This window comes from Rhinoraja longicauda, chromosome 18, assembly GCF_053455715.1.
Source record: "Rhinoraja longicauda isolate Sanriku21f chromosome 18, sRhiLon1.1, whole genome shotgun sequence".
NCBI classification, from domain to species: domain Eukaryota; kingdom Metazoa; phylum Chordata; class Chondrichthyes; order Rajiformes; family Arhynchobatidae; genus Rhinoraja; species Rhinoraja longicauda.
This window is the reverse complement of record NC_135970.1, coordinates 35752497-35772700: the sequence shown is the minus strand read 5'-3', so window position 1 is coordinate 35772700 and position 20204 is coordinate 35752497. Positions and strand designations below refer to the sequence as shown.

The 20204-nt window shown below is 47.7% G+C and overlaps 1 protein-coding gene across 1 annotated transcript in view; it reads left to right on the top strand.

Moving 5' to 3' along the window:
* The window catches only part of LOC144602176 (protein kinase C-binding protein NELL1-like), a 452218-nt gene that overhangs the window by 28110 nt on the left and 403904 nt on the right, over positions 1 to 20204 (top strand). The window contains exon 5 of the mRNA XM_078414912.1: positions 4041 to 4137. Coding sequence (XP_078271038.1) covers positions 4041 to 4137 — 97 coding nt within the window. The remainder of the gene's footprint in view (positions 1 to 4040; positions 4138 to 20204) is intronic.

Below are 20204 nucleotides of genomic sequence, written 5' to 3'. Positions count from 1 at the left end.
CTGCAGACGCTGACGATGGACACAAAATACTGGAGTAACTCAGCTGGACAGGCAGCATCTCTGGTGAGAAGGAATGGGTGACGTTTTGGGTCATTGAAACATCGAAACATAGAAAATAGGTGCAGGAGGAGGCCATTCGGCCCTTCGAGCCAGCACCGCCATTCATTGTGATTATGGCTGATCATCCACAATCGGTAACCTGTGCCCAACCTCTCCCCATATCCCTTGATTCCACTAGTAAAAATTGTCCCTGGTGGGTGTAGGACAGTGTTAATGAGCGGGGATCGCTGGGCGGCGCGGACCCGGTGGGCCGAAGGGCCTGTTTCTGCGCTGTATCTCTAAATCTAAAATAAATAAATCCTTCCAGTGATTTGGCCTCCACTGCCCTCTGTGGCAGAGAATTCCACAAATTCACAACTCTCTGGGTGAAAACGTTCCTTCTCACCTCAGTTTTAAATGGCCTCCCCTTTATCCTTAGACTGTGGCCCCTGGTTCCGGACTCCCCCAACATTGAGAACATTTTTCCTGCATCTAGCTTGTCCAGTCCCTTTATAATTTTATATGTCTCTATAAGATCCCCCCTCATCCTTCTAAACTCCAGTGAATACAAGCCTAGTCTTTTCAATCTTTCCTCATATGACAGTCCCGCCATCCCAGGGTCATTTTGGGTCGAGACCTTTCTCTTCAGATCAGTGGGACAGGCAGTATCTCTGGAGTTTTGAAGAAGGGTCTCGACCCAAAACATCACCCATTCCTTCTCTCCAGAGACGCTGCCTGTCCCGCTGAGTTACTCCAGCATTTTGTGTCCATTTTTTCTATTAGAGTCTATTGCATTGAAGTCAGGCAGCAAATGTCCCAAGGCAAATTCGTTTTTTGGCGAACAAGGTAGCAAGCTGTGCTGGGATATTGTGAAGCCATGTGGAGACCAGGCTGGTTGTTGAACAGAACACATTTTAGTAACCCTTCGAAGCAAGCCTTGAGGATGGGTGGGAGCCGATCTCTGATATCAGCGGGTGGTTCTATTTAGCTGGACTAAGTGGGGAACTGTTAATAATAACCTGAGCACCTACTCAAGAGTTGGTTGACTTTAATTAAATTGGCCTTGCTGATCGGAAGCTGATTTGGAAAGGTTTGAACTGCCCTGTTTCAATAGTCCTTTGGCAGTAGGTAGTTAACTGCGAGCTGGGAGCGACATTGGATGATGAGATTCCTCGTTTGCCAATCTTTTCATATACTCACTACATTTTTATTTTGGGAGAAGATTAATTGAGAAATAAGAGCATGACAGGACAAAAAAAAAAAAAAAAATCAATTTACCAAAGTGGATGCTGCAACTTGTGTGTTTCTAATGATGAGGTTGGCCAAGTGCATTTGGCCTGAGAGCACTCAATAAATTGAAATTGAATTATTGTCAATGCCGTGAGGCGAATGTGGTGCGTGAGCGTTTAATTTAAAATGGAGATTGCAAGAGGTTCCAGATTTGATTTTTGCTTCAGATTGCTTTGTTAAAAGGGACAGCTGTCAGCCTGGTTAACTGTGGCACTTCTACTTCTCTGCAGTATTTGACTGATGAAGGTTAGATCCATTATCCAAGCTGGCTGTGGCAATGCAGATACCGGGGATAATTGTGGTGTTTGTCGAAGGGGAATGTCCACTCATTGTGCGACTGAAACTGCAGTCCTGCTAGTTTCAGTGTTCGTATCCCTTGTGTGTCATCCCTTCCACAGCCAACAATGGACCATTGTGGGCTCCACCACTCCTTGAAGACTGACACAACAAGGGGGGGGTGGGCCAATTGCAGGCAATGAGCTCGACCTAATTGCTTCACTTGCCCGGTTGGCATTGGGAGGTTGGGCCGAATGGCCTGTTTCTGTGCCATATAATTCCATGACATGTAATTCCGTGCCACCTTTTGGGGGGTTGAGATAAGACAGCAAATCTATCTCTGCTATTGTGTTTTATATTTATCCATCAATTAAAACTGGTGGAGTGGAGCCTGTGTAATTTATCCCGTTGTTGACTGTGGGTCTGCCCTGTGGGCAATTTGGGCGTCTTGTGAATAAATGAACGATACCTTATTATCACATCTGACAAGTCATGGTGAAATTCTTTGTTTTGCGTAGCACACACAAGGTATACAAAGAGTTGCCACGAAAAGGGCGCCGACAAAGTGTTCAATATAGTCCCCCAAAAGACCCCCTTTGTTCTCGGTGCCACCCCCCCCCTCCCACGCAGGGTCCCTCCTCGACCGACCTACAATATAACTTCTTAACACACCACAGAAGTCATAGTCATTGAGTGGTACTGTGTGGAAACAGGCCCTTCGGCCAAACTCGCCCACACTGGCCAACAGTGTCCCAGCTACATTAGTCCCAAAAAGTGTTCTCAAAGAATGTGAAGCATTCCCTGGATGCTTTCAAGAGAGAGTTAGATAGAGCTCTTAATAATGGCGGAGTCAGGGGATATGGGGAGAAGGCAGGAACCGGGTACTGATTGTGGATGATCATCCATGATCACGGTGAATGGCGGTGCTGGCTCGAAGGGCCGAATGGCCGACTCCTGCACCTATTGTCTATTGTGCCGCAAAAATAGACTTTTTTTTCTTTCTCCAAGTAGCCGGTTGATTTTATTCCTGGACGGGAGCAGCAGATTATGTGATTTACTGATAGTTCAGCCTTTCTGCTTTGTTATAGAATTAATTGACTTGCAATGACAGTTAATGACTTATGAGGACGATTCAGGGAAACACATAAATCTATCTGACTGGGCAACTGCTTTAGTTTAGTTTAGTTTAGAGATACGGTGCGGAAACGCGCTGATCGGCCCACCGAGTCCACGCCGACCACCATATTATCCCGCGCGCACGCACGCACGCACGCACGCACGCACGCACGCACGCACGCACGCACGCACACACGCACACACACACACACACACACACACACACACACACACACACACACACACACACACACACACACGTAGAGTTGCTGCCTTACAGCGAATGCAGCGCCGGAGACTCAGGTTCGACCCTGACTACGGGTGCTGTACTGTACGGAGTTTGTACGTTCTCCCCGTTACCACCGTGGGTTTTCTCCGAGATCTTCGGTTTCCTCCCACACTCCAAAGACGTTTGTAGGTTAATTGGCTGGGCAAATGTAAAAATTGTCCCTAGTGGGTGTAGGATAGTGTTAATGTGCGGGGATCGCTGGGCGGCGCGGACCCGGTGGGCCGAAGGGCCTGTTTCTGCGCTGTATCTCTAAATCTAAATCACACGCACACACACACACGAGAGATAATTTTAGAATCTTACTGAAGCCAATTAACCTAGAAACCTGTATGTCTTTGGAGTGTGGGAGTAACTGAAGATCCCGGAGAAAACCCACGCAGGTCACGGGGAGAACATGTAAACTCCGCACAGACAGCACCCGTAGTCAGGATCGAACCCGGGTCTCTGGCGCCGTGAGACAGCAACTCTACCGCTGCGCCACTGTGTAGATAGCTGATTTTTGCATAGAGTTATTTGTTGTAACTTGGTATATTTAGTTAGATAGTCAGATAATACTTTGACTTTGGGCTTGGTTTACTTAGTTGAGTGCTTATCCTGGAGTTTTAGCACCAGTGCTTTGTGTTTTAATTGTAATTACTCTGCAGTGGAAATGAGTTGGCAAATCAATTGGAGACAGACACAAAATGCTGGAGTAACTCACCGGGACAGGGAGCATCTCTGGATAGAAGGAATGGGTGTGAGACCCTGCTTCAGCCATTTTGACCCAGTGCGTCACCCATTCCTTCTATCCAGAGACGCTGCCTGTTCCGCTGAGTTACTCCAGCGTTTTGTGTTGAAATTTGGTGTAAACCAGCATCTGCAGTTCCTGCCGAGGCAAATCAATTGATGTCATTCAGCTGCGCAAGATTTAAGACTGGGTTTGGTTTTTTTGCAGGTGGGTTTGCAAAGGGGTTTGGCTGCAACTTTTGACCTGAGAAATGTTTGTCTTTTTTCTCTCTTCCCCCCCCCCCCCCCCCACCCTCCCCAATAGGATTTATGAGCGGGTCATTGATGCTCCCCAGTCAACCCTCAGTCCCGGGACCAGTGTCTGGTTGGGGCAACGGAACGCCCGGCATGGGCTATTTAAGGTAAGCAGAGCAAGCAGAACTAATGACATCGAACTAAAGCAGCAGCACCAATGTGTTTAAAACCACCGATAATATTCCATGTTACATCGTGTTTGATTAAGGATATGTTTATTCCATTTGTTACAACATTTCACGGCAATTATTACAAATATTCATACGGCCCTCTTCAGTGAAAATCGTCAGCAGTTTGGAAAACGGAAATGTTATCATCCGAGGTAGTGTAATTGGGTGCAAAGACGAGTTCAGGAATAGAAAACCATTTATCAGATGTTATTACCTTTTGTTCTATCGCAAGGGAGAGATAATTAGGATATTTTTCTTGGGCATTCTGTTGTTGTATTCGAGTGTTGCTTCCTGGCGGATTTACAGAAACAAAGGATGCTGATTGATTCGGAGTCGGAGGGAGGGGCATTTTCCCGTCCATTCACGGAATGCCTGCTCACAGGAATTGAATAGACAATAGGCAATAGGTGCAGGAGGAGGCCATTCGGCCCTTCGAGCCAGCGCCGCCATTCAATGTGATCATGGCTGATCATTCTCAATCAGTACCCTGTCCCTGCCTTCTCCCCATACCCCCTGACAGCGCTATCCTTAAGAGCTCTATCTAGCTCTCTCTTGAATGCATTCAGAGAATTGGCCTCCACTGCCTTCTGAGGCGGAGAATTCCACAGATTCACAACTCTCTGACTGAATTCTTTTCCCCTCATCTCCGTTCTAAATGGCCTACCCCTTATTCTTAAACTGTGGCCCCTTGTTCTGGACTCCCCCAACATTGGGAACATGTTTCCTGCCTCTAACGTGTCCAACCCCTTAATAATCTTATACGTTTCGATCAGATCCCCTCTCATCCTTCTAAATTCCAGTGTATACAAGCCTAGTCGCTCCAGTCTTTCAACATATGACAGTCCCGCCATTCCGGGAATCAGCCTAGTAAACCTACGCTGCACGCCCTCAATAGCAAGAATATCCTTCCTCAAATTTGGAGACCAAAACTGCACACAGTACTCCAGGTGCGGTCTCACTAGGGCTCTGTACAACTGCAGAAGGACCTCTTGGCTCCTATACTCAACTCCTCTTGTTATAAAGGCCAACATTCCATTGGCTTTTTTCACTGCCTGCTGTACCTGCATGCTTCCTTTCAGTGACTGATGCACTAAGACACCCAGATCTCGTTGTACATCCCCTTTTCCTAATTCATGAGAATTATCCCAGGAATGATTGGGTTAACATATGACAAGCGTTTGAAGGCACTGGGCCTGTACTCAATGGCGTTTGGAAGGATGAGGGGGGGAAACCTCATTGAATGTTACTGAATCGTGAAAGGCCTGGATAGAGTGAACGTGGAGAGGATGTTTCCACCAGTGGGAGAGTCTAGGACCAGAGGCCACAACCTCAGAATAAAAGGGCGTACCGTTGGAAAGCAGGTGAGGAGGAATTTCTTTGGTCAGAGAGTGGTGAATCTGTGGAATTCATTGTCACTAACGGCTGTGGAGGCTAAGTTAATGGATATTTTTAAGGCAAAGATTGACAGATTTTTGATTAGTACGGGTGTCAGGGGTTGTGGGGAGAAGGCAGGAGAATGGGGATGAGAGGGAAAGATAGATCGGCCATGATTGAATGGTGGAGTAGAGGTGATGGGCCAAATGGCCTAATTCTGGCCTTGGAACCTCTGAATTTCTAGGGGTTTATTAGGCCATTCGGCCCATCGTCTACTTTGCCATTCATTCATGGTTGATCTATCTCTGCCGCCTAACCCCTGCCTGCTCCCCATAACCCCCGGCCCACACACTAATCTCGCGGCTTTAATCTTGCCTCGCACGAAGGTATTTTGTCAGTGAAACCATTAAACATCACAATTCACAAACCTCAAATGTTGAGCAGGAAAATTACAGTGTGTGTTTACCGCAATATGTAAATTAGAAATGGCTGGTGGGCGCGGACTCGGTGGGCAGAATGGTTTGTTTCCGGGCGGTATCTCTAAAGTCACAGATGGCATGTGGAGGCCAGAACATTGGGTTTTTAAAGTGGAGATTGATTAGTAAAGGGCGTCGGAGGTTAACGGGAATAGGGTAGAGAGGGAAAAATAGATCAACCGTGATTGAATGTCAGGGCAGCCATTTTGGATGAGTTTAGAGGTACAGCATGAAAGCAGGCCCTTTGGCCCACCGAGAGGGCGCCGACCAGCGATCCCCACACAAGAGCACCATCCTGCGATCTAGGGACAATTTATAATTATGCCAAACCAATTAACTGACAAACCAATTGGGTCGAATGGCCTAATTCTGCTCACAGGTCTTGCACAACTTCCATCCACCTTGCGACTTGCTCTTGTCAATATTTCCCCACCCCTTCTGCACCAGCTCGTTTCCCTTTGCGTGCATTTAAGCCAAGGTGGTAGCACAGTTCTGCAGCAGCCTTGCCTTGAGTGGGTTTTGATAGATCGATGAAGTTTTGGCCTGGCAGTGAATGCACGACGATGTACATGAGGGAAAAAAAGAGTTTACTGCATGTTCCTTCACTTCAGAACGTAAGAAGTGCACACAAGAGTCAGCCTTGAGTTCCTCTATTAGGCTTCAATGAGATCATTGGTGAACGTTCTCTCAAGGCTAATTTGTTGCCTTTTATCTCCCCTCTTTTCCCCGGCTTCCTTTGAACACAAAATCTGATGATCTCAACGTTGAAGGTATTCTTTGACAGACTACTACGAGAACTGCAAAGAATTACAGCCCCTCAGTGCAAAGAAACCTCTTCTGATCTCAAGTTCTGAAATACAGGTTGAATTCCCTATTCTAGAAGCTTGAACTTCTCGACATCAGCCTTGCTAAACCCTTTAGACTTTAGAGACACAGCGCAGAAACAGGCCCTTCAGCCCACCGAGTCCACGCCGACCAGTGATCACCTTGTACACTAACACTATCCCACAAGTAGTATAAGAAAATAACTGCAGATGCTGGTGCAAATCGAGTTATTCACAAAATGCTGGAGTAACTCAGCAGGTCAGGCAGCATCTCGGGAGAGAAGGAATGGGTGACGTTTCGGGTCGAGACCCTTCTTCAGACTGATGTCAGGGGGGCGGGACAAAGGAAGGATATAGGTGGAGACAGGAAGATAGAGGGAGATCTGGGAAGGAGGAGGGGACGGGAGGGACAGAGGAACTATCTAAAGTTGGAGAAGTCAATGTTCATACCACTGGGCTGCAAACTGCCCAGGCGAAATATGAGGTGCTGTTCCTCCAATTTCCGGTGGGCCTCACTATGGCACTGGAGGAGGCCCATGACAGAAAGGTCAGACTGGGAATGGGAGGGGGAGCTGAAGTGCTCGGCCACCGGGAGATCAGTTTGGTTAATGCGGACCGAGCGCAGGTGTTCAGCGAAGCGATCGCCGAGCCTGCGCTTGGTTTCGCCGATGTAAATAAGTTGACATCTAGAGCAGCGGATGCAATAGATGAGGTTGGAGGAGGTGCAGGTGAACCTTTGTCTCACCTGGAAAGACTGTTTGGGGCCTTGGATGGAGTTAAGGGGGGAGGTAAAGGGACAGGTGTTGCATCTCGTGCGGTTGCAGGGGAAAGTGCCCGGGGTTGGGGTGGTTTGGGTAGGAAGGGACGAGTGGACCAGGGAGTTACGGAGGGAACGGTCTCTGCGGAATGCAGAGAGGGGAGGGGATGGGAAGATATGGCCAGTGGTGGGGTCCCGTGACGGAAATGTTGGTGGATGATATGTTGGATCCGCTGGCTGGTGGGGTGGAAGGTGAGAACGAGGGGATTACTATCCCACACACACACACTAGGGGCAACTTTCAATTTTTACCGAAGCCAATTAACCTACAAACCTGTACGTCTTTGGAGTGTGGGAGGAAACCGGAGCACCCGGAGAAAACCAACGCAGGTCATGGGGAGAACATGCAAACTCCGTACAGACAGCATCAGCAGGCGGGATTGAACCCGGGTCTCTGGCGCTGTGAGGCAGCGACACTACCGCTACGTCCTGTGACATTCATTATCCCCGAATAACCTCCTTTGAGAATTTGGGGGGAACCGAGTCCAATGGATGTGGTAGCTTTTGTGTGTTGTCATTTAACAGTGGGGTTCTACATGGGCTACATTTACCCAGTCTTCTGCATGAATACAGATGAATTATGGTATTAGTTTTATATGTCGGATGCTGCTTCGTTTCCCCGGTGCAAGTTCTCTTGACTTTGAGGAATCTACGTTGCTTATTAATTTTTCTTTAGAAACATAGAAAATAGATGCAGGAGGAGGCCATTCGGCCCTTCGAGCCAGCACCGCCATTCATTGTGATCATGGCTGATCATCCACAATCAGTAAAACCCATGCCTGCCTTCTCCCCATATCCCTTGATTCTACTAGCCCCTAGAGCTCTATCTAACTCTATCTTAAATCGTGCGGCACGGTGACGCAGCGGTAGAGTTGCTGCCTTACAGCGAATGCAGCGCCGGAGACTCAGGTTCGATCCTGACTACGGGTGCTGTACTGTATGGAGTTTGTACGTTCTCCCCGTGACCTGCGTGGGTTTTCTCCGAGATCTTCGGTTTCCTCCCACATTCCAAAGACGTACAGGTTTGTAGGTTAATTGGCTGGGCAAATGTAAAAATTGTCCCTAGTGGGTGTAGGATAGTGTTAATGTGCGGGGATCGATGGGCGGCACGGACCCGGTGGGCCGAAGGGCCTGTTTCTGCGCTGTATCTCTAAATCTAAAAAAAAATAATCCTTCCAGTGATTTGGCCTCCACTGCCCTCTGTGGCAGAGAATTCCACCAATTCACAACGCTCTGGGTGAAAAAGTTCCTTCTCACCTCAGTTCTAAATGGCCTCCCCTTTATTCTAAGACTGTGGCCCCTGGTTCTGGACTCCCCCAACATTGGGAATATTTTTCTTGCATCTAGCTTGTCCAGTCCTTTTATAATTTTATATATCTTTTATAAGATCCCCTCTCATCCTTTACATTTACATTGCTTGTGATCCATGGCAACCATCGACCAATCCACTGGTTTCACTTTGAGCTGTGGCTGTTCTTGAACCGACCCGATCGACAAAATGTGTGAAGAATGCGAGACCGTTAATGTAGAAGGGCTTAAGTAATCAATCAATCTATGGTACGTTCTTGTCACATTGCACCTACGTACAGTCAAATGCTTTGCTTTGCCTACGATGCTTGCATTTCTCCTTGCATTCACGAGAATGATCCCAGGAATGAGTGGGTTAACATATGATGAGCGTTTAACAGCACTGGGCCTGTACTCACTGCAGTTTAGAAGAATGAGGGGGGACCTCATTGAAATGTACAGAATAGTGAAAGGCTTAGATGGAGTGGATGTGGAGAGGATGTTTCCACTAGTGGGAGAGTCTTGGACTAGAGGTCACAACCTCAGAATTAAAGGACGTTCTTTTAGGAAGGAGATGAGGAGAAATCTCTTCAGTCAGAGGGTGGTGAATTTGTGGAATTCTTTGCCACAGAAGTCAGTGGATATTTTTGAGACAGAGATAGATAGATTCTTGATTTGTTCGGATGTCAGGGGTTACGGGGAGAAGGCAGGGGAATGGAGTTAGGGGGGAGAGATAGATCAGCTCTGATTGAATGGCGGTGTAGACTTGATGGGCCGAATGGCCTAATTCTGCTCCTATCACTTATGATCTTATGATCTGATCCAGTAAAATTAAGCAGCAGATGTCACCTTGGCAATATACAAGTGTCTCCACGTTTTGGCGCCGACCAAGTTACAAAAGATGAATGAATGATAAGTCACAGTGAATTTCTTTGTTTTGCTTACCCAAGGTATGCCTTGCTTACCCAAGGTATGCAAAGAGATGCCACGTAAAGGGCGCCGACAAAGTATTCCATTTTACCCCAACCATATATAACAAATTCCATCTGTGGTCCACCTTAGTTCTCGACGACCCCCCCCCCACCTCCCCCACGCCAGGTCCTCCCTTTGTTCCACCGAATAACCGTATCTCCTGCCTGCCGCCGCACGTGGCTCTCGACGTTCTTGACGGCCCTCCCTCTTACTCTCCCATGGCCCCCCTCTTGCTCTCTGCCGGGCCCCCCCCTCTTGCTTTCTCACGGCCCCCCCCGCTCTCTGACAGGCCCCCCTTGCTCTCTGACAGGCCCCCTTTTGCTCTCCGACGCGCCCCCACCCCGCCCTCCTCCTCCTCCTCCGACAAGCCACAGGAAAATTGTGGGTCGTGTCTGAAGAAGGGTCTCGACCTGAAACGTCACCCCATTCCATCTCCCCAGAGATGCTGCCTGTCCCGCTGAGTTACTCCAGCGTTTTGTGTCTGTCTGAGCCACAGGAAGAACTGGCATCCATTTTGACCCCTAATTGCTGCCGCCATATTAAGGCTCGACATTTAGTGGTTCGTCAGAAGGATAATTCTATTTTCTTACATCCTGATTCTGAACATTTTCAGCTCGCTTTCCAAATATTTAATATATGAAAAAAATACGATGTGCTGTATGTGTGGAGGTGTGCACTTGGACGTTGTCAGACCAGTGCTGCATTGTGCCACTGTACCACAGGGTGGCGCCTCGGTAGAGTTGCTGCCTCTCGGCGCCAGAGGCCCAGGTTCGATTCCCACCCCGGTTCCTGTCTGTGTGGAGTTTACACGTTCTCCCCGTGACCGCGAAGATTCCCTCCGGGCGCTCCGGGATTAATCCCACATCGGGATTATAGGTTAATTGGGCTCTGTAAAATTCGGGAGTGGGTGTGCAATGGAGACCATATTGAACTAGTGTGAATGGGTGATCACATGGACTTGGTGAGCTGAAGGGGCTGTTTGCAAACCAGCCCTATCTCTAAACTAAATTAAACGTGCAGGATGATGGGTTAATGGCCTCTGTAACATTGCCGCTGGTGTGGAAGGAGCAGGTGTCAAGCGTTATGGGGAGAAGGCGGGAAAATGGGATCAGGAGGCAGAGATCAGCCATGATTAAATGGTGTAGATTCGATGGTCCGAATGGCGTAATTCTACTCCTATATACTTGTGAATGGATGCAAATGTAAGAGCGATACAGTGTGGAAACAGGCGCTTCAGCCCAACTTGTCCACACCGACCAACATGTCCCAGCTACACTAGTCCCACCTGCCTGCGTTTGGTCCATATCCCTCCAAACCTGTCCTTGTACCTGTGAGATAACATTAAGCTGGTGTGAACAGGTGATCGAAGGTCGGAGAGAATTCAGTGGGCCGAAGGACTCGTTTTCACGCTGTATCTCAAAACGAAAAAAAACAAAAAAACTAAAAACCAGTACTTTTATGGGAACACAAGACATCGGGGCCGGTTAGCCACAAGATGCTGGAGTAACTTAATGGGACAGGCAGCATCGCTGGAGAGAAGGAATGGGTGCTGTTTTCGGGTCGAGACCCTTCTTCAGACCAAGGTCAGTTGGTCCTAGAGTTATAGCCGCAGAATTAAAGGATGTTCTTTTAGGAAGGAGATGAGGAAAGGTTTCCTTTAGTCAGAGGGTGGTGAATCTGTGGAACTCTTTGCCACAGAAGGCCGTAGAGGCAAAGTCTGTGGGTATTTTTAAGGCAGCGATAGGTTTTTGATTAGTACAGGTGTCGGGGGTTGTGGGGAGAAGGCAGGAGAACGGGGTTAGGAGGGAGAGATAGATCAGCCATGATTGAATGGCGGAGTAGACTTGATGGGCCGAATGGCCTAATTCTATCCCGAAGTCTACATCACTTATGAGGAAACTCTGCCCTTCCAGCCTCATCCATATCTGAGGAAGGATGTGCTGGCTCTGGAGAGGGTCCAGAGGAGGTTTACGAGAATGATCCCAGGAATGTGTGGGTTAACCTATGATGAGCGCTCGAAGGCTCTGGGCCTGTACCCGTTGGACTTTAGAAAGATGAGGGGGGACCTCATTGAAACTTACCGAATAGTGAAAGGCCTGGTTGGAGTGGATGTGGAAAGGATGGTTTCCACTGGTGGGGGAGTCTAGGACCAGAGGAATAAAAAGACATCCATTTTGAAAGGAGATAAAGGGGAATTTCTTTAATCAGAGGGTGGTGAACCTGTGGAATTCATTGCCATAGAAGGCAGTAGAGGCCAAGTCTGTGGATATTTTTAAGGCAGTGATAGATAGATTCTTGATTAGTACGTGTTGGGGGTTATGGGGAGGACAACGGGGTTAGGAGGGAGAGATAGATCAGCCATGATTGAATGGCGGAGTAGACTTGATGGGCCGAATGGCCTAATTCTGCTCCTGCCACTTATGCACTTGCAGACTGTATTTTCAGCCAAAAATAGCAATCATTTTCACAATCACCTTATGTGCTCGAGCAATGGAGATATGCAGAACCTCCAGTTACTGCGGTCTGCCACGTAAAAATGTGCCAAGTCAAAATAGCTGTACCTGCGATCCGTGACTAATTTGCTGGCTCCACTGTCAGTAAGAAGTAAAATTGATGGTGATCTTCATCTTCGAAGCAGCTGTTATTTATATTAAAACTTGCTCGAGTACTCCCACAGAAGGTTACCATATGCTTAAGTTCGAAGATAAAAATATGAAACTAAACATTCAAACTTCTTGCAATTTACGCACACTGTTAAATTGGAAACGCGACTGATTATAAGTGAGAAAATGTATAAATCTTACTTTATCAAGTCGGCAAGGGCGGCACGGTGGCGCAGCGGTAAAGTTGCTGCCTCGCAGCGCCAGAGATCCCTGATCCTGACTGCGGGTGCTGTCTTTCCGGAGTTTGCCCGTTCTACCCGACGGCACGGTGGCGCAGCGGTAGAGTTGCTGCCTTACAGCGAATGCAGCGCCGGAGATTCAGGTTCGATCCTGACTACGGGTGCCGTCTGTATGGAGTTTGTACGTTCTCCCTGTGACCTGCGTGGGTTTTCTCCGAGATCTTCGGTTTCCTCCCACACTCCCAAAGACGTGCAGATGTAGTTTAATTGGCTGGGCAAAATGTTAAAAAAAAATGTTAATTTTTTTTATCCCTAGTGGGTGTAGGATAGTGTTAGTGTGCGGGAATCGCTGGGCGGCGCGGACCCGGTGGGCCGAAGGGCCTGTTTCTGCGCTGTATCTCTAAATCTAATTTTTTTTTCTAAAACCTGCATCCATGGGTTTTCCCCAAGAACTCCGGTTTCCTCCCATACTCCAAAGACGTGCAGGTTTATTGCCCTGGTTTATTTTCACCCAAATGTTTAGACCGTAATGTTGTATCCTTATTGTTTTGATGTGGTTATGCTTTATTCTTAATTGTTAACTGTATGTTTGTGTTGTCATTTGTGAGCGGAGCACCAAGGCACATTCCTTGTATATGCACATACTTGGCCAATAAATTCACTCATTCATTCATTCATTCATTCATTCATTCATTCATTCATTCATTCATTCATTCATTCATTCATTCATTCATTCATTCATTCATTCATTCATTCATTCGTTCGTTCGTTCGTTCGTTCATTCATTCATTCATTCGTTTGTAGGTTAATTGGCGTGGTATGAATGTAAAATTGTCCCTAGTGTGTGTAGGATAGTGTTAATGAGCGGGGATCGCTGGTGGGTGCGGACTCGGTGGTCCGAAGGGGCCTGTTTCCGTGCTGTTTCTCGAAACCCAAAAAACTAAAACTAAAACTTGAGAATAAGGGGTAGGCCATGTAGAACTGAGATGAGGAAAAACTTTTTCAGTCAGAGAGTTGTGAATCTGTGGAATTCTCTGCCTCAGAAGGCAGTGGAGGCCAATTCTCTGAATGCATTCAAGAGAGATCTGGATAGAGCTCTTAAGGATAGCGGAGTCAGGGGGTATGGGGAGAAGGCAGGAACGGGGTACTGATTGAGAATGATCAGCCATGATCACATTGAATGGTGGTGCTGGCTCGAAGGGCCGAATGGCCTCCTCCTGCACCTATTGTCTATTGTCTATTGTCTATTGTCTAAACGCAAGCACACCCCTCTTCATGCACCACCTGCCCTGAATACAACAGCATTTTACGGGCGTTGTTTGTTAAACGGTCATTTTTTATTTGCAAAAGAGTACCTGCTCCTGTTGTTTGGCTTGTTGACATGAAGTTATTCCTAATTGAATCCTGCACTGTGCATTTACCTTCTGTCCTCCACCTCCAATGAGCCTTCCAAGTGTCTGCACCGTTGTTTGTTTATGAATTACTCAAACAAAGGCTGTGAGCTATTTGTTTTTCCTGAGAACTCCTACAGAGGAAGCTGCTTGAAGCTGAGAGTGGATACAACATTAACATTTCCAGTTAAAACAAAGTCGAGTAGAAGAGGGAACGGGTCCAGCGTGGATTTTCCGGCAACCTTAGTCCCAGAGGCTTTCTGGAAGACCCCGGTCCCCTCTCCCATCCTCTCCCACCGGCCTCTAGACGAGGAAAAACCGAGTTGTGAATCTGTGGAATTCTCTGCCTCGGAAGGCAGTGGAGGCCAATAAGAAAGCTAATGGCATGTTGGCCTTTACGACAAGAGGAGTTGAGTATAGGAGCAAAGAGGTCCTTCTGCAGTTGTACAGGGCCCTAGTGAGACCGCACCTGGAGTATTGTGTGCATTTTTGGTCTCCAAATTTGAGGAAGGACGTTCTTGCTATTGAGGGCGTGCAGCATAGGTTCACTAGGTTAATTCCCAGAATGGCGGGACTGTCGTATGTTGAAAGACTGGAGCGACTAGGCTTGTACAAGCTGGAATTTAGAAGGATGAGAAGGAAGAATTTAGAGGGAAGAATTTAGAAGGATCTTATTGAAACGTATAAGATTATTAAGGGGTTGGACATGTTAGACGCAGGAAACATGTTCCCAATGTTGGGGGAGTCCAGAACCAGGGGCCACAGTTTATGAGTAAGGGGTAGGCCATTTAGAACGGAGATGAGGAAAAACTTTTTCAGTCAGAGAGTTGTGAATCTGTTGAATTCTCTGCCTCGGAAGGCAGTGGAGGCCAATTCTCTGGATGCTTTCAAGAGAGAGCTAGATAGCAGAGCTCTTAAGGATAGCGGAGTCAGGGGGTATGGGGATAAGGCAGAAACGGGGTACTGATTGTGGATGATCAGCCATGATCACAGTGAATGGCGGTGCTGGCTCGAAGGGCCGAATGGCCTACTCCTTGCCTCTTGCCTCTCCCGTCACGTCAGTCATCACCGGCGCCGTCCTCCCGCTCTCTGGTCTTCGGGGGACGGGCAGGGGGGCGGCTCGGTGGGCTCCCCCATTCCAAGCCGTGGTTCGCCGGCTCCACTGAGCCGAGTGCCGTCTCTCGTCTCTGTGGCCTTATATGTAAGAGTAACAAATTAGCCTGGCCTGAAGCTGAGCTAATTTGGGTCCTGTTCGGCAAAGCATCATTCATCATAATGAAATGAAATTGGTGCATACGGGATAAATGCCAGCAGGGGGAAAGAACTCTGGCTGATATAAAAATGTTGGGATGTTTTAGAAGTTGCACACAGATAAATGGCCTCTTTACTTCTTCCCTGATTGATTTTTAGTTTGGTTTAGATCCCCCCCCACCCATGTACTAAAGCTTTGTTTTGCATGCTCACCAAACTGATCAGTTAAATGCTCTCAAGCCAAACTCCAGTGCAATGGGAAGAGCAAAGGGGAAGATACAGAGTGCAGAATAGAGTTCCCAGCATTGTAGCACACCAAAGATAGACGCAAAACGCTGGAGCAACTCAGCGGGACAGGCAGCATATCTGGGGAATAGGAATGGGTGACGTTTCGGGTCGAGACCCTTCTTCAGACTGGAGTTACTCCAGCATTTTATGTCTATATATCTTCCATTTAAACCAGCATCTGCAGTTCCTTCGTACGCATTGTAGCGCACCCGTTCCAGAGGCAAAGTCCAATGGGGTAGCGGTGAATCTGACAGCGCCCTAGCTTATGGCAAGACTGTGCAGAAGCCTGATGGAAAGCCAATGGAATGTTGGCCTTCATAACAAGAGGAGTTGAGTATAGGAACAAAGAGGTCCTTCTGCAGTTGTACAGGGCCCTAGTGAGACCGCACCTGGAGTACTGTGTGCAGTTTTGGTCTCCAAATTTGAGGAAGGATATTTTTGCTATTGAGGGCGTGCAGCGTAGGTTTACTAGGTTAATTCCCGGAATGGCGGGACTGTCATATGTTGAAAGACTGGATTGACTAGGCTTGTATACACTGGAATTTAGAAGGATGAGAGGAGATCTTATCGAAACGTATAAGATTATTAAGGGGTAGGACACGTTAGAGGCAGGAAACATGTTCCCAATGTTGGGGGAGTCCAGAACAAGGGGCCACAGTTTAAGAATAAGGGGTAGGCCATTTAGAACTGAGATGAGGAAAACGTTTTCAGTCAGAGAGTTGTGAATCTGTGGAATTCTCTGCCTCAGAAGGCAGTGGAGGCCAATTCTCTGAATGCATTCAGGAGAGAGCTAGATAGAGCTTTTAAGGATAGCAGAGTCAGGGGGTATGGGGAGAAGGCAGGAACGGGGTACTGATTGAGAATGATCAGCCATGATCACATTGAATGGCGGTGCTGGCTAGAAGGGCCGAATGGCCTCCTCCTGCACCTATTGTCTATTGTCTATTGTCTATTGATAACAGAGGGGAAGAAGTCAAGTCAAGTCAAGTCAATTTATTTGTATAGCACATTTAAAAACAACCCACGTTGACCAAAGTGCTGCACATCTGACTAGGAAAAAAAAAGAAACATACAGTGGCAGGCAGCGAAACACAACGGCGCGGCCATCTTGAACAAAATGTTAATTCAATCACCCACAGTCCAACAACAAAAGCATTAAATAAGCATCAAAATTACACCCCCAAAAAACCCCCAAAAACACAGTCCAACAATAAAAGCACTAAACAGGCACCCAAATTACCCAACCCCCAAAACCCCCCAAAACACAGTCCAACAATAAAAGCATTAAATAGGCATTCAAATCACACAACCCCAAAACCCCCCAAAACACAGTCCAACAATAAAAGCGCTAAACAGGCATTCAAATTACACAACCCCAAAACCCCCCAAAAACACAGTCCAACAATAAAAGCATTAAATAGGCATTCAAATCACACAACCCCAAAACCCCCCAAAAACACAGTCCAACAATAAAAGCATCAAACAGGCACTCAAACCACCCAACCCCAAAAACACACAAAAAAAAGAAACATCCATCAAAGAAACATCCATCACAGTGAGTCTCCTCCTCCAGTCCTCTCTCTCCTCACTGTGATGGAAGGCCACAATGTCTTTCCCTTCTCCTGCCGTCCTCGCCCGCAGTCAGGTTGTTGTGGTTGCAGGCCGCGCCGGACGGTCCACAGAAGCTGTCCCTGAGTCTGACGGTGTGCGCTTTCAAGCTTCTGTACCTTCTGCCGGTCGGGAGTGGAGAGAAGAAGGAATGACTGGGGTGGGAGAGGGCTTTGATCACGTTATCTGCTTTTCGGAGGCAGTGTGAAGTGCAGCTGGAGTCGTGTGCTTTAGAGCTGGTGCTTTTTGCTTATCTATTTGTATCCTGCATTTCTTTTCTGTTGCTAAACACCTCGGCTTGCGGGCATGAAGGACATGTCCAGAAATGTCCCCCATTACATTCTGCTGCAAGGGACGACAACTTTCGCCCAGAGAGGGAGCTGATTTAATGTTGGCAGAAGCGGTTAGCACAAAACCTCTCTTAATGATGGACGCAAAGTGCACACGGGCCTGAAGAAGGGTCCCGGCACGAAACGTCATCCATCCTATTTCTCCAGAGATGCTGCTTGACAAGCAGAGTCTCTCCAGCACTTTGTGTCTATCTTTGAGAAGGAGAGAAGAGGGAGTGAGACTGGTCCTTGATTCTGCTGCCGGCCTTGCTGAGGCAGCATGAAGTGTAGATGGAGTCAACCAAGAGCGTTTCGTAAGAGAGACCACGTGAACATGGCAGATTTCTTCCATTGAAATATATTGATGCATCAGATTGCTTTAATTTTACAATAATATGGTCGCTTTATTGTCATCGTTGCACCTTCCCCAGCCAACAATGGGCCGCGGTGCACAGACTCGCCAGCCGCCCGCCACTTTTGCAGCTGGAAGAGCGTGTGTACCACGTATGTACATGGAGCGTGTGAGGTTGCAGCCCCTGTTTCAATAGACAATAGACAATAGACAATAGACCTGATTTTTCCTGGCCTTTTCCTACTTACAGTTTATTTCCCGCCCCGCCCCGCCCCGCCCCCTGCCCCCCCACCTCCAACCTCTACCTCTCAGTCTGAACAAGGGTTCTGATTCAAAATGTCACCCAAATTCTTCCTCTCCAGAGGCACTGCCTGACCCGTTGATTTGCTCCAGCATTTTGTGTCCATCTCCGGCATAAACCAGCACCTCTTGCCAAGAGTAGGGGGATTCAAGGACAGAGGTTCCAGGCGAGGGGGGGGGGGAAAGATTTAATAAGAATCTGAGGGGCAGCTTTTTCACACACATAGGGTGGTGGGTGTATGGAATGAGCTGCCGGAGGAGGTAGTTGAAGCCGGGACTAGCCCAACGTTTAAGAAACAGTTATAGACGGGTACATGGATAGGACAGGTTTGGAGGGATGTGGGCCAAACGCTGGCAGGTGGGACTAGTGTAGCTGGGACATGTTGGCCGGTGTGGGCAAGTTGGGCTGAAGGGCCTGTTTCCACGCTGTATCACTCTATGAGTCAATCTGCAGCTCCTCCCCCACACGTTTATTTCCCACACTTGACCTATTGCCTCCTACGCTAGATCAATCCTCTACACTTTCTATCAATTACATTTTAAGTGTATTGACCATTTTTGTCTGTACTACCTCTTTCAGGCACAGCATTCCAGACAGCTGCTGTCCTCTAAGTGAAAGCCAATTTCACTTTATTTCCCTTCAATTCTTCATTTATTTAATATCCACGCACCTGACATTCTGATCTATCTGCTCAGAGAAACAGGCTCTTCCTACTTGCTTTATCCAAGCCCCTTTTGTAAATTAGATTTAGCTCTTAGGGCTAAGGGAATAAAGGGATATGGGGAAAAAGTCGCAATGGGGTACTGATTTTAGATGATCAGCCATGATCATATTGAATGGCGGTGCGTACAGGCTCGAAGGGCCGAATGGCCTCCTCCTGCACCTATTTTCTATGTTTCTATGTTATGTCGCACGATTAAGTCTCTCCTTGACTTTTCTGTCCCATAAGGAGAATAGATTCGTAAGTCTCTCATTGGCGCAGCGGTAGAGTTGCTGCCTTACAGCGCTTGCAGTGCCAGAGACCCGTGTTCGATCCCGACTACGGGTGCTGTCTGTACGGAGTTTGTACGTTCTCCCCGTGACCTGCGTGGGTTTTCTCCGGGTGCTCCGGTTTCCTCCCATACTCAAGACGTACGGGTTTGTAGGTTAATTGGCTTGGGAATGTGAATTGTCCGTAGATTGTGTAGGATGGTGTTGATGTACAGGGATTGCTGTCCGGGTGTGGACTCGATGGGCCGAAGGGCCTGTTTCTGTGCTGTATCTCTAAACTAAACTTAACTAAACAAAAAGTCACGGGGGCCATTTAGAACTGGGCCATTTGGCCCATCAAGTCTACTCTGCCATTCAATCATGGCTGATCTACCCTTCTCCCTCAACCCCATTCTCCTGCCTTCTCCCCATAACCCCTGACACCTGATCAGCCATGATCGAATGACAGAGTAGACCCAGTGGGCCGAATGGCCTAATTCTGCTCCTATGACTGATGAGCATTAAAAAAAATCCAAGCGACGTCAAATCTTTAAAGGTAGGTGTCTTGTATTTCCCGGTCCTGGCAATATCTTCTCCTGTGGATCCACTTTATTAAATGTAACTTCAGTTTCATTCTGCATTCCATTGCCTGACGTGGAAAAGAGGGAGATCCCTTGAGAATGAGTTAATATTCTGTGGGGCAGGTGGGACCGCAGTTGCAGTTTACTTTATTGCCGGGTGGACCGTGAAAATATTTTTGTTGCATGCTGTTGAATTGAATGTTTTATTACCACGTGTAACAAGTCGCTGTGAAATTCTTCGCTTGCATACCCAAGGTATGTAAATAGTCGCCACGTAAAGGGCGCTTACAAAGTACCCCCGCACCAGGTTCCCCTTTGTTCTCTTCTCCCCCCCCCTCCTCT